This window comes from Phacochoerus africanus, chromosome 8, assembly GCF_016906955.1.
Source record: "Phacochoerus africanus isolate WHEZ1 chromosome 8, ROS_Pafr_v1, whole genome shotgun sequence".
NCBI lineage: Eukaryota > Metazoa > Chordata > Mammalia > Artiodactyla > Suidae > Phacochoerus > Phacochoerus africanus.
In genome coordinates, this window is record NC_062551.1 from 117,188,602 (window position 1) to 117,204,152 (window position 15,551).

At 35.7% G+C, this 15,551-nt stretch overlaps 1 protein-coding gene across 4 annotated transcripts in view; it reads right to left on the minus strand.

Moving 5' to 3' along the window:
• Nucleotides 1–4,109: 4,109 nt before the first annotated feature.
• The window catches only part of NOL4 (nucleolar protein 4), a 455,264-nt gene continuing 443,822 nt past the window's right edge, over nucleotides 4,110–15,551 (minus strand). For 3 of the 4 annotated variants that reach the window (XM_047791746.1, XM_047791747.1, XM_047791745.1), the window contains one exon: nucleotides 4,263–4,723. In XM_047791746.1, coding sequence (XP_047647702.1) covers nucleotides 4,530–4,723 — 194 coding nt within the window. In that variant the 3' untranslated portion in view covers nucleotides 4,263–4,529. Of the gene's footprint in view, nucleotides 4,724–15,551 lie in introns of all 4 variants that reach the window. The other variant, XM_047791744.1, reaches the window with a different exon arrangement.

Sequence of the window (15,551 nt, forward strand, 5' to 3'; positions counted from 1 at the left end):
CCTGAGCTGTGGTGTAGGTTGCAGACGCGGCTCGGATCCTGCGTTGCTGTGGCTCTGGCGTATGCCAGTGGCTGCAGCTCCGATTCGACCCCTAGCCTGGGAACCTCCATATGCTGCGGGAGCGGCCCAAGAAATAGCGCAAAAAAAAAAAAAAAAAAAACTAGATAGGAGATTAAATTCTACTAGTAGATAAACCTTTTAAAATCTTTTAAGAAAGGAGATTTTAATTATATTTAACTGGTAAAGTCCCATAGGTTAGTTTAAGCTTAATCTTTTGCCAGAATTCTGCATCTCAAACACCATTTTAAAGATAAATTATGTGAATGTCTGCCTGCTTTATGTTTGGAATTTTTTTCCTGCAAATTAAAGTTTGAAATCTGGGCTATATGAAATTAGAAAATATTTTTGTTATACAAAGATAAGTCTTTGAGTGATATTTGTGTTAATGGTACCAGGATTAATTTTTAAAAATAACTAGATAGGGAGTTCCTATCGTGGCTCAGTGGTTAAGGAATGCGACTAGGAACCATGAGATTGCAGGTTTGATCTCCTGGCCTTGCTCAGTGGGTTAAGGATCTGGCGTGGAAGTGAGCTGTGGTGTAGGTCGCAGATGTGACTTGGATCCCACATTGCTGTGGCTCTGGCATAGGCCGGCGGTACAGCTCCGATTGGACCCCTAGCCTGGGAACCTCCATATGCCATAGGAGCAGCCCTAGAAAAGGCATAAAGACCAAAAAACAAAACAAAACAAAAAAACAGTACCAGCATAGTGCCTAAGATTAGAATCTCAGGGGAACGAATTTACCTTTATGGGTTCAGCTGAATAACCCTTTTTATCTTTCCTTACTGGATTCACTACTGGCACCCATCATTGTTTAAAGAAGTCACTTCCTTCAGGCTTTCCTTCATGCTTTATGTGTTTGATTTTCGTTAGGTGGTCCGTTTTATTGTTGCTCTTTGCAAAGAACATAATTTAAGGGAAATTAAACCTGTATAAATGGGATAAAACTCTCCATGTTAAGTCAAATGCTTTACTTGATGTCAACAATATTTTTAATAACTATTATCTCTCTACACAAATAAAACTGTTAAACTTATAGAATAAAACAGGCCTGTTTCTGAGGCAGTGCTGAACTTAAGGATTTAGTACCTGGTAGGCAATAGAAGGCAGCAACCAATAAAGGGAGTTCCACATCAGGAGTGCCTGGGTCAAATAATGGCTTTAGTTCTCACTGTTGCCAGTGAGATAAAAGTTACATCACCTTCTTGCACCTCCTTGTAAAATGAAAAGTGACTTCCCCTATATCCTAGAGTTGCAGTAAAGCAAATAAAATGACTTTCCACGTGTAAATAATCTGTAAATGGTGGTAATTGTTATTGGAATGCCCTTTATACCAAGTGTTGTTACTTCACACAATTTAAGAAAATTCAGTAACTGCTTGTATTTGCATTCTCTATGGTTACATTCTCTGTGGAATGGTTTCTTGTTAAGTGTGATACAGTATACTACACATATGACAAGAAACTTCTGCTGTATGAAGAGCTATCAGAAGTGACAGAAATTTCTATTTGATCTCTGTGTTTATGATAGTTTTCTATCACCTCATGTGAATGAGAATATGAACCTGCACCCAGTTTCTCCAAAATGCTTTACAAAGGGGATGTGATCACTATTCTCTTGTGACAGAAGGGGTTAAAAAGGACCAGGGTGCTTTCAGGTACAAGTTGCAAAAGAAAAGAGAAACAAAATGGCCTCTCAGCTCTCCCAGAGAAACAATGGGAATCCCCATATCCGCATTCTTTTAGATGAACGTGCAAAAAGCAAAAGATTGGGGAATTTAGTCCTTGATGGATGGGTGTGGGAGTTATAATTTAAGATGAAAATGAAATGGAAACAAGAGCACCTTGCCAGAACCCATGTTCTTTAATTCTTTTTTTTTTTTTTTTTGTGGAGAATGTTCAATTCATTATTTTAATTTCTCTTATGAAAAGTAATCAGTTACTAAGGCAAACCCCATGCCTTCCTGAGAGTTGTTTTCCCTTAACACATATATTTTTTTTTTTTTCCCCACTGTACAGCAAGGGGGTCAGGTTATCCTTACATGTATACATTACAATTACATTTTTCCCCCAGCCTTTCTTCTGTTGCAACATGAGTATCTAGACAAAATTCTCAATGCTATTCAGCAGGATCTCCTTGTAAATCTATTCTAAATTGTGTCTGATAAGCCCAAGCTCCCAATCCCTCCCACTCCCTCCCCCTCCCATCAGGCAGCCGCGTTCTTTAATTCTTTAATCCAATTGCTTTATCATCACTATGAAGGAATTTTTATGTATATGCTGAACTCAAACCTGGGTATTACTTTGTGAAATAGTAACCATGCCAAAACTTCAGATACTATTACAACAAAACCCTAAGCATAAAACAGACACATAAAACAGATGTTTCTCCCAAAATTTTAAATCAGTGAGAGTAAAACAGCCAGATTACTCATGTAAAAATGGGGAATAAAAGATAATAAATTCTTAAATCAGTTTTAAATGATCAAATGATATACCTATTGTATATTAATCTGCTTTACCCCTTCATGGAATAAATTATTTGACTGACTGTGAAGACTCTGGGGGAACTTGTGATGTTCTTGAGAAATGTTTGAACTGTAAATTTTGTGCTATATATATGTACAAAATAACATCTCATATTATCAAGAAAGTTTATAAGGTTTCACAATCATTGTTTAACACAGAAATATGTTTATTAAAACCAACAAAACAGAAAATTATACCAGCCCTCGATTTTTGAATTTTCATTTAAATAAGCAAACTCTAAATCCACACCTTAAAAGATGTTTGTGCATCTATGTATTTTCAAAATACTCATATTTCAATAAGATTTTCACATTATGTTCACCAACAGTATCACAAAAGTTTTTTTTGTTTGTTTGTTTTTTGTTTACGTAACTGTAAGGAACAGTAATTCTAGAAACACTAGAAGAAAAAAGCATAGCAATGTCCACAGTTACAATAAAAAGTGCACATTACTTGGTCACAATCACAGTCATTACTTGAAAAACTATATGTAACAAGTAGTTAAGAAATATCACTGATGCCTTAAACTTATCAAAAGCCAAATGACATAAATTTTACATGAAATAAGGCAAATTTAGGAATGCACAAAGAATTTATAATCCAACAAAGCTAAACAACAGAAAAAAAAATTGTACAAGAAGCATAAACTAATGTACTCCTCCCTAAATGTTTAAAAAATAGGCTTGCCTCAATGCACAAAGAAAACACCATTCGTGTGTATCCAACACTATAAAATAAGAAAGAAGGGTGAAGTATGGGGAATAGGAGGGGACAGTTCACTGTGAGTTGCAGCTGCATCCACTGATAATTCTTTACATCATTTTTTTTCACCTATAACTGTAAATTAGACAAATCAGATCAGGAGAGGTAATGGTCTTTTTGGAAACTATTTCTGAAAGAGAGAAAAGAAAACTACACACAAGAGTGCACATTTTCAGATTGTCACTTGCAACCTCTTAACATTCAATCATCTACATCCAATTGCTGCTAGAGGGATGCCCGTTAAAACAGCAGCGGCAATCCGGGGGAAGCAGCTCTAAGAAACCAAGGTGTGATTTTTTTTTTTCCAATGATATGTTCTTTTTAATAAAAATTCTGTGGTGAAAGCGGCTATGGCAAATCTGCAGTGCTGAGTGGGATGCTTGAGACTGACACGAGTGGAGAAATGTAGGCTTCTCTTAGAAGTCGTTCCTGATGTGATGATCTTAACGTAGGAAAGGGGTTTTTCTGGGTTTTTTGTTGTTGTTGTTGTTGTTTTTCCCCAGCATCAAGTGTTATTTTTGTAGAAGAATTTGGAAAGAAGAGAAGGCAAAGGGATGTGGAAAAGGTACTTAGTTTCTCAAAACAGTTTTCTTTTAGGACCTATGAAAAATTTACCAAAGTAAAAATGACACTTTTGAATGAAAAACAAGTTTTCTTTTTATAAAATTACATATATATATATTTTAAAATACAAGATCCTTTTCATTGTTTTATCCTGTAGTAACAAGAAATTTTGGCTTTTTTTTTTTTTTTTTTTGCCAGATACTACAGCTTTCAGTCCAGTAACTCAGTAGCAAATTCCACTAATATTTCACTTGGATCTTGAACTACTTTCGATACCACAAGCTTCTTCTGTTTTATCCTTGAATTAGGAATATGCAGCCTTTTTTTTTCCTTTTTTTTTTTTTTTTTTTTTTTTTTGCCCCAGATATTTATGCTGGCACACTGAGATAAAAAGCAGTAGGCTGGACACATTAAAGTATCTCAAGTACTTCAGAGGTCAGAGTTCCTTTGAAGCACCTTTACACATCACTTTATGGATCAAGGACAATGTGGCATAATGGAAGTATTTCTCTTAAGACTGTGCAGTAAAACCAGATGCATCTCTGCCGGGAAATCAAAATGTCATTAGTGGAAACTGCAAATTTAGACCTCAGTGAAGAGGATCGTCATTTGACTCAGTTCTGTTGCAAAATAAGATTTTCCAGTTCATCGGCGGAACGCAATAAAAATGCAGCTGATTCTCGATATCCTGCAACGAGCTGTCTCACTGCATTGATTTCGGTTGGACTCAGCTGGGGTCTGGAGCTCGAACTGCTGGAGGATCCTGAGCTGGTCGCCAACTGCCTCTTCATGCTGAGATCGGTGGGTCCTAGAAAAAAAAAAAAATCACAAATTTGAGCAATTTGTCTTTTGGTATCTTGAACATGAGCACTAAATAAATTACTGTTGATTTAATTTAGGTATTCCTTCATGAGAAGCTACCGATACCTTTAATCAAATACACCGGCTGTCAGAAAGACTGACGACCACAACGATGGAAAAAGAGAGGCTGGGTTTTCCCTCAGACCCTTTGTCTAGCCTCTGGAAGTCACCCTTTACTGTAGAAAGACAGTGAAAACCTCTTAACATGTGCTTTTTGTAATTTTCATTAATTCCACCTCCCAGGTGTCAATACTTCTCTGTAGGAGTGGAAATGATGGGAATCACATTTTTTAATTTGCTACATTCGTTAAATAATTTGGATACCACCAATTCAGAAGTCAAAGAGCCTACAGGGTGAGGTGAAAGACCCTATATTATAAACACCTCAATTTAGAACAAAAGCAATTGAAGACTCTGGGGATTCAATGACATGTTTAGAGGTCAGTAACTGAAAAGTGGCACAGTAAGGATGTGAGTGGTGTTTTATTTCCTTTCAGGCCAGTGCTTTTTTCCACCAGGTTGACTAGTATTTAAAAGTGTGAATATATTAGACTAAAGTTTGCTTTTGAAATGTGTTATATGATTAGTACAAACAATGCCACAAAGAAACCAGGCTTGGAATACTGCTTTAGGTATTGTTAAAGTTGCTTCCATATTTATTTGCACAAAACATTCATGTGTCTTTTTTCCCTTATATATACTTAAATCATATAGGTCTGCTTTTTGATGACATTTTGTAAATTTTTACTGGAATTTCATTTACAAAGTTGATTTAAAACTCTTCAAGTATTTGTGCTCAGATGCTTTGTATGATTATTCTTAGATTATGAAGGTTTTATTATATACCTAGGTATTCACTTTTATAGTTCTTAAGCTATCCCTTTAATTATTAAATTTTTGGTAATAAATTCAAAATCCTTGAAAACACATTACTAAGCACATGACCAAAGGCATGCTTAAAAACTGTAGCAGCTCTATATCTTGACAATATTTTAACAGCGTTTTTCCTAAACCTAACAATTTTTCAGATTTTAGTATGTATTTAGTGAACTAAAACAAGGGATATTATTTTACCCTTCTAGTTCTGCTTGAGGCAAAATAGAAACAGGTCAAGATCCAGCCCCCTCCACCTTCTGTCCCAAAGGGAGAATAGGACTTCTGTCAGCTAAGAGGCAGATGCCCCATAAGAGGGAAGTAGCTTCACTTGGAATTTAATTAGTCCAGACACAAGAGTAACACACAAGAACTCTGACAGTGGAGAGAAAATTATCTCCACCTCTGCCATGGCCTTCGAAGCTCTGATTTTCTAGCAGGAGCAATCTGCCATTTGCTCCATTTACAAAATCATGACACAGACATAACAAGCTGAAAGGGGGAGAGACAGGGATGTCACAGTTGCAAACAGGGACACTGAAGAAGCAAATCATCAACCGCAATTGTTTGAAAGATTCTGAGTGGATTTAGTCAGGCTCATGACATAACAGAAGTTTTGTTCTTTGGATGAACCAAATATAAATTTTACTTATTTTATTTACATTTCAGAATGCTAGGACAAATCTTTTTTTTTTTAACTTATGTATTTTTAGATTTTATCTTACTGAAGAATAGTTGATTTACAATGTTTGTGGTTCAATTTGTACACACACACGCACATATTACATATCCTTTTCTAGGATGGTTTATCACAGGATATTGAATATAGTTCCCTGTGCTATACAGTAGGACTTTGTTGTTCGTATCTGCTAATCCTAAACTCCTAATCCAACTCTCCCCCACTCTATCTCCCCCTGGCAACCACAAGTCTGTTCTCTATCTAGTACAATTAAAAAATAATTTTTTATTGAAATATAGTTGATTCTATCTGACACAAATTTTTATGAAAGAAGAGTGAAAGAATTCCCCTCTCAGTTATGTAGATACCTATTATTTTATTGGCTGTCTTTATTTCATTAGAAAGCATACCATTTTGTGATGTTTTTTGCTGCCAAGCCAAGTTACTGATTGGCATCCCAAATGGGAGTTGAGAAAAGGTGGGGCTAGGGCTCCAGTTCTCTTTGGGGCGAGAGAGGTTGTGATTTTATTCTAATACTGAAGTTTCTGGGCAACTATCCACTTCTGGTTCAAAAGTATATACTTCCAAACTGAGACATGGCTTTTACTTTTTTTTTTTAAAACAGATCATTATTAACATGGGTAAACTTAAGAGAGCTCAGTAATTTAGAAGCCATTCACAGCTCCTGTTACTTTTAGTTCTGGAAGAAAGTTGACTTCACTATCTTGGCTTCTTTTGGATCTACAGGATCAGGATTGAGAATATAAATCAAAAATACAAGGAATTCTTTTTGCTGAGTGTTTATTATTCAAAGCATCAAAGTTATGAGGTTGACTAGGGGAGCAAAAAATTAAAATATTCACAAATGAAACAACTGTTTGACTAGTGACTACTCAAACAACGCTTCCCTGTTTGTCACTAGTATTCATTTCTGCCTTATTGAGTCAATGTCATACTTTACTGGATTGGCTTAACCCAGACATTTTAATGTAATTATAATGTACGTCATCATAAAGCAAAATTTCAAATTTTATGAAAATGCTGAATTTAAAAAAGTCGAAGTAAAATATTCTTAGACACCTGGTCAAATCACAGACAAGGCCCCTGAAAAGAATGGTTTTGGAAGAATGGGACTAGTTAATAAGAAAATGAACAAGGATGATGACATACTAGATGCTTAAAGAGAAAATGATTTGAATATCAAATGCTGAGGCATATATATTCAGGAAACTTGACAAGGCTCATTTCATATAAGTACAGCTGACCCTTGAACACATGGGGTGAGAGGTGCTGACTCTTTGCCATGGTGCAAATCTCCGTGTAAACTAGAGTCTGTCCTCTTGTATCCTCTACCTGTGCAGATTCAGGTAACTGAAAATAGTGGAATACAGTAGTACTGCTATTGAAAAAAGCTGTGTGTAAAAGGGCCCACACAGTTCAAACTCATATTTTTCAAGGGTCAACCGTACTTACATTTTAGCCAAAATGATGCAGACCTTCTTAATGTTCATTCTGAAAAGTTGAATAAGAGATAAAAGATATTTCATGCTAACATGCAATGTTGTTAGAAAAATTAAGCCCCACTAAAACCAAAGCTTGATTTACTTTTTAAAGGTTTTTGGGGAGACATTTAACTTATGCATAAATTTTAATTAAATGAAAATGTAGATCTATAATTCTTTTTATTTTTAAAATTAAATATCAGTTGAATACCTTCCCCCTATTTATGGTACGTTTCTGGTCCCTGGTTTAATTAGATTTACCTTTGTGGTTCTTATTTTTGTGTCAATTACCCACAGATAATAGAGACCTCTGGACAAAGTTTAATTGTGTTTGTGCAAAGAAAATTATTATTTTTATTTCACAGATGTTTATTAAAAACCTACTATCTTCTAGCCTAGTCAAATTCAGAGAGACAAAAAGCAGTGTGGTGGTTGCTAGGGGCTGAGGGGAGGAAGGAATGGGGACATTGTTTAATAAGTATAGAGTTTCAGTTTTATAAGATGGAAAATTTCTGGAGATGGATGGTTGCACAATAAAGTGAATGTGCTTAAGGGCACTGAACTGTGTACTTAAAAGTGGTTAAAATGGCAAATTAAAAAACAATTGGAGTATAGTTGACTTAACAAGGTTGCGTTAGTTTCTGGTATACAGAAAAGTGAGCAGTTACACATATATACATTCCTTTTCAGATTATTTTTCCATATAGGTTATTACACAATATTGAGTAGATTTCCCCGTGCTATACAGTAGGTCCATGTTACCTATCTATTTGATAGATCGTAGTATATATATGTTAATTCCAAACCTCCCCATTCACCCTCACCTCAGTGTTTCCCCTTTGGGAACCATAAGTTTGATTGCAAAATCTTTGAGTCTATTTTTTTTTTGTCTTTTTCTAGGGCCGCACCAGAGGCATATGGAGGTTTCCAGGCTAGGGGTCTAATTGGAGCTGTAGCCACCAGCCTACGCCACAGCCACAGCAACACGGGATCTGAGCCGCATCTGCGACCTACACCACAGCTCATGGCAACGCCACATCCTTAACCCACTGAGCGAGGCCAGGAATCGAACCCATAACCTCATGGTTCCTAGTCGGATTCGTTAACCACTGAGCCATGACAGGAACTCCTTTGAGTCTATTTCTGCTTTGTAAATAAGTTCTTTTGTATCTTTTTATGAGGTTCCACATATCAGAGACAAATCAAAAGAAAAGTATTTTTTAAAAAACTTGGTAACAATTTTTATTATATATACTGAGGAGAAATGCAAGACCTATGAATGCGGGCACCCTTTGCATCTTTTTTACCACATTGTAGCTGTTGGTGGTGTATGGCATAAAGGCAAGGCTCAATAAATACTTGTATAAGAAATGAGTGAGAAATGCCAGATATTTCTACAGCCGACACTCAAGAAATGGAGAATGAGTGATGTCATTAATAACACCCAATTATGGTTAAAAGGAAACTAGTTAGACATAAAAAACAGTAGATTTAGTGTAACTTATTTGAATAAAGTTACCTCTACTATATGAGAATATTATGTCTATAAAAGTTATCCAAAGTTGTGAAAAAATAATTAAGTAGAATTGCTTATCACAGTACTTTCTGCATGAATTGTTGCTGAAAAAGAGAAAAATAGTTATGTTCATTTCCTACCACTAAATATTACAATGACTCTTGAGCTGGGTATAAAGGTCGTAGCTGTGAGTAAGCTTCTCCTACTCTCCCTCCTTCACCTAAAACTTCCACTCCCAAGTCATGCACTCTGAAATGTTGGAATAACTTGTAATTCATTTAACAATTTTAAATAAGTGAGTGACATTTTCAGATGCATGCTTTTAAACATTATGGGTCAGATGGTAAATATTTTAATCACTACAGGTCAAGAGGCATTTAGGTACCTATAGTTAAATTTTCATAAGACTTTTTGTGGACATATAACATATTATTTCAGATGTTCAACATAATGACTTGATATTAGTAGATATCATTAAATGATCACTGCAGTAAGTCTAGTTAACATCCATCATTGCACACAGTTACCAACTTCTTTTTCTTCTGATGAGAACTTTTAAGGCTGATTTTTAGCAATTTTCAAATGTGCATTACAGTATTATTAATTCTAGTCACCAGGCGGTACATCACATCTCCATGACTTATTTATATAATGACTGGAAGTTTGTATCTTTTGATGACTTTCACCCATTTCATTCACCCCTGTACCCACCTGTTCTTTGTATCTGATTTTTTAATGTTTTTTCCCAATTCTGCATGAACTGGAATCATATAGTATTTGTTTTTCTCTGACTTATTTCACTTAGCATAAAGCCCTTGTAGTCTATTCATGTTATCACAAATAGCAATATTTCCTTTTATTTTTATGGCTAAGTAGTATTTCATTGTCCTTTTTTTCCCTTCTTTTTAGGGCCACACCTGTGGCATATGGAAATTCCCATGCTAGGGGCTGAGTCGGAGCTGCAGGTACCAGCCTATGCCACAGCAACATAGATCCAAGCCACATCTATGACCTATGCCACATCTTGTAGCAACATAGGATCTTTAACCCACTGAGCAAGGCCAGGGATTGAACCTGCATTCTCACAATGGGAAAGCCTCATTGTCATATTTTTTTTTCTTTCTATTTTTAGGGCTGCACCTGTTGTACATGGAAGTTCACATGCTAGGGGTCAAAACAGAGCTGAAGCTGCCAGCCTATACCACAGCCACAGCAATGTGGGGTCCAAGTCACATCTGCAACCTACACCATGGTTCATGGCAACGATGGATCCTTAACCCACTGAGCAAGGCCAGGGATCGAACCTGCGTCCCCATGGATACTAGTTGGATTTGTTACCACTGAATCACAATGGAAACTCCTCATTGTCGTATTCTTAATCCACCTGTCTATGAATGGACAATTGCTTCCATATTTGGCTATTGTAAATAATGCTGCAATGAACATAGGGCTACAGTTATCTTTTCAAGTTAGTGTTTTCATTTCCTTCAGATAAATACCCAGAAGTGGAACTGTTGGATCATATGGCAGGGGGTTATTCAAATGTGTCTGATTCAAGATAAAACATGTTTTACTAGCAATTTCTTGTGAATTTTATATTTTGACTTCAAACGAAGACCTTTTGTTTTTTAAAGATAAAAAAGAATCTGCTTTTATGGCCACATCTAAATGACTTATTTGGTTTAGGGTTACAATAGAAAGATCTTACAGTTTGGGGCGATGAGAGAGAAATGGCTGAAGTCCCTTTTGTCCCAGTGTGACCCCTCCCAGAGCTCCTGCTCGGGGCTCTGTGAATATGGTGTGAAAGGCTATCTATCTATTTATTTCATATATATATGTATGTATGTATATGTATGCATATATATAATGTTTAATGGGGTCCTTGTTTAATGAACAAAGTTGGTAGTATAGGTGAGGGCTGAGGGGCTCAGAAGAAGGGAGAAGCAAGGACTGTAGTGGTGAGCACATGAGCAGAACACTGCCTCCCAGCACTTCTCTTTCCTTGCTAGAAACTCACACTGTCCCCCTTGGAACTGCGCTGCAGTCTGGTGGGTGAGCAGAGCACAGTAATTGGGCCCGTTTTATAGCTGGAGAAACTGAGATTCACTGCCTTGCCCAAAGTCACACAGGATTCCTGGTCCTTCCTCCTATACCACAGTGGCCCAGCTCAGAAGAAATATGAGTAGTTGGGCAGGGAAGGACAAATGCCCCCATAGGAATAACAAAGATGTGGAGACAAGCAGGAGTGTGGTGTGTAGGGTGCTGGCTAGAACCAAGTAGTGATATAACTCAGGGAGTTTTCTCTAAAGCCAGAATTTAGTTATATTTAAAAATATTCAAGAGACTTTAAAAATAGGCCTAATGGCCTAATATAAAATCATACTAAGGTGGTATCTTTTGGTTCCTCCTTTGCCAGAGCTTCAATTTGATCCTGGTTAATTGCATGAGCTGATAATTCTAGTTGGTAGTGGCGATTTCCTCAGGTTCCTGATATCTTTCATTAGTGGCCATCAGTCTACAGCTCATACAAAAGCAATGCCAGAAACAATGGTGAAATATTTGCAGTTTCTACTTGAACACACTTCTTGCATTATTCTCTGAATAAAGGTCTTCTAATTATCAACTTTGGTAGCCAAGATCATGATAAGTCTCATCTGGTATTGGAAGAATACTGGCCTAGGAAAAATGAGTTTGGAAGTGTTCCCTTCTCTCCTGTTTTTTTTTTGGAAAAGTTTGAGGATTGGTATTAGTTCTTTAAATGTTTGGTAGAATCCAATGAAGTTGTATGGTTCTAGACCTTTATTTTTTTGTTGGAAGATTTTTTGACTACTGATTCAATCTCCTTAACCTCCTTACCAGTAATTGGTCCTATTCAGATTTTATAGTTCTTCATGATGCAGTCTTAGCAGGTTGTGTTTTAGAAATTTATCTATTTGTTCTCAGTTGTCCAATTTGTTGGCATGTAGTTGTTCATAGTAGTTTCTTATCATCCTTTGTATTTTTATGATATCAATTGTACTGCCTCCTCTTTCATTTCTGATTGCATTTGAGTCCCCTCTTTTTTTAAAATGAGTTTGTCAATTTTATCTTTTCAAAAGAATAGCTTTTATTTTTATCTTTCTATTGCCTTTCTAGTCTCTTTTCACTTATTTTCACTCTGATCCTTATTATTTCCTTCCTTCTACTAACTTAGGGCTTAGTTATTTCTTTTTCTAGTTCCTTGAGGTGTAAAGTATAATTGTTTTTATGAGATCTTTTTTTTGTTTCTTGGTGGAGGCACGTATTACCATGAACTCTTGGGATAGCTTTTGCTGTATCCCATAAGTTTTGGTATGTTGTAGTTCCATTTTCCACTCTTATTAGTCTTGAGGTATTTTCTGATTTCTCTTTTGATTTCTTCTTTGACCTATTGGTTGTTAAGTGGCATGTTGCTCAACCTCCACATATTTGTCAATTTTCTATTTTTTGTAATTAATTTCTGGTTTCATAATATTGTGGTCCAAAAAGATGCTTGATATTACTTGAATTTTATTAAATTTATTAAAACTTGTTTTGAGGCCTAATATCTGATCTATTCTATAGAATGTTTCATGTGCACCTAAGATGGCATAGTCTGCATATTTGCATTAAAGCATTCTGATCTAACATGTCATTTAAGGATATGTTTCCTTACTGATTTTGTCTAATCTATCCATTCATGTAAGTGGGATATTAAAGTCTACTATTATTGTACTATTGTCTATTTCTCCCTTTAGGTATATTAACACTTGCTTATATATTTATGTGTTCTTACGTTGGGTGCATACATATTTACAAATGTATCATTTTATTGTACTGACTCCTTTATAATTATGTAAAGACCCTCTTTGTCTTTTATTATAGTTTTGTCTTAGTGTCTATTTTGTCTGATATAAATATAGCTATTCAAACTTTCTTTTTATTTCCATTTGCATGGAACATCTTTTTCAATCCTTTCCCTTTCAGTCAAGTCTCTGTGTGTCCTTACATCTGAAGTGAGTCTCTTTTTGGCAGTATCTAGATGGGTTTCATTTCTTTAACCCATAACAACCTCTATCTTTTTATTGGAGAATTTAGTCCTTTATATTAAAAGGAATTATTATTATTTAATTTTATTGGAGTATAGTTAACTTACAGTGCTGTGATAGTTTCAGGTGAATCAGTTATACATATACATATATCAATTCCTTTGCAGATTCTTTACCCATATAGGTTATTATATAGTATTGAGTAGATTTCTCTGTGCTATATAGTAGGTCCTTGTTACTTATCTATTTTATAGATAGAAGTATGTATATGTTAATCCCAAACTCTTAATTTATCCCTCCCTCCCCCCAAAGCATTTCCTCTTTGATAACTGGTTTTGAAATTTTTTAGTGTGTTTCTCTTTTGTAATTAAGTTCCTTAGTATCATTTTTTAAAAATTAGATTCCACATATTAGTGATTTCATATAATAGTTGTCTTTGTCTGACTTCACTTCATATGATAATTTCTAAGTCCATCCATGTTCCTGCAAATGGTATTATTTTGTTCCTTTTTTTGATTGAATAATATTCCATTGTATATTACCACATCTTATTTATCCATTCGTCTGTGGATGGACAGGTTGCTTCCATGTCTTGACTATTGTAAATAGTGCTTTTATGAACATTGGGGTGCAGGTGTCTTTTCAAATTATGGTTTTCTCCAGATGGCCAGGAGTGGGATTGCTGGATTATATGGTAGTTATACATTTAGTTTTCTGAGGAATCTCCATACTGTTTTCCATAGTGGTTGTACCAATTTACGTCGCCACCAATGATGCAGGAGGGCTTCCTTTACCCCATACCCTCTCCAGGACATATTTTTTGTAGACTTTTTGATGATGGCCATTCTGACTGGTGTAAGGTGATACCTAATTGTAGTTTTTATTTGTATGTTGAATAATTAGTGATGTTGAGCATCTTTTCATGTGCTTCTTTTGGCCATCTGTCTGTCTTCAAAGAAACGTCTATTCAGATCATTTGCCTATTTTTTATTTTTTATTATAGTTAATTTATAATGTTCTGTCAGTTTCTGCTGTATAGCAAAGTGACCCAGTTATACATATGTATACATTATTTTTCTCACATTATCTTCCATCATGTTCCATCACAAGTGATTGGATATAGTTCCTGGTGCTATGCAGCAGAATCTCATTGCTTATCCACTTCAAATGTGACAGTATGCCTCTAATAGGCCCAAACTCCCAATCCATCCCAGACCCTCCCCATACCCCTGGGAAACATGAGTCTGTCCTCCATGTCCATGATCTGTTTCTGTTTTGGAGATAGATCATTTGTGTCATATTTTAGACTCCACATGTAAGTGATATCACATGGTGTCAGTTTTTCTTTTTCTGACTTAACTTCACTCAGTAAGAGAGTCTCTAGTTCTATCCATGTTGCTGCAAATGGCATTATTTTGTCCTTTTTTATGGCTGAGTAGTATTCCATTGTATATATGTACGACATCTTCTTAATCCATTCATCTGTTGATGGACATTTAGGTTGTTTCCATGTCTTGGCTATTGTGAATAGCACTGTGATGAACATACAGATGCATGTATATTTTTCAATGAAAATTTTGTCCAGATACATGCCCAGGAGTGGGATTGCTGGGTCATATGGTAGTTCTATGTGTAGTTTTCTGAGGTACCTCCATACTGTTTTCCATAGTGGTTGTACCAATTTACATTTCCACCAAAAGTGTAGGAGTGTTCTCTTTTCTCCACATCCTCTCCAGCCTTTGCTGTTTGTGGACTTGTTAATGGTGGTCACTCTAACTGGCATGAGGTGGTACCTCATTGTAGTTTTGATTTGCATTTCTCTAATAATTAGTGATGTGAGCATTTTTTCATGTGCCTGCTGGCCATCTGTATGTCTTATTTGGAGAAATGTCTATTTAGGTCTTCTGACCATTTTTTGATTAGGTTGTTTTTTGTTGAGTTGTATGAATTGTTTGTATATTTTGGAGATTAAACCATTGCCAGTTGAGTCATTTGCAAAAGTTTTCTCCATTCTGTGGGTTGTCTTGTTGTCTTTTTAATGGTTTCCTTTGCTGTGCAGAATCTTTTGAGTTTAATTAGATTACATTGGTTTATTTGTGTTTTTATTGTCTTTATTCTAGGAGGTGGGTCAAAAAATATGTTGCTGTCATTTATGTCAA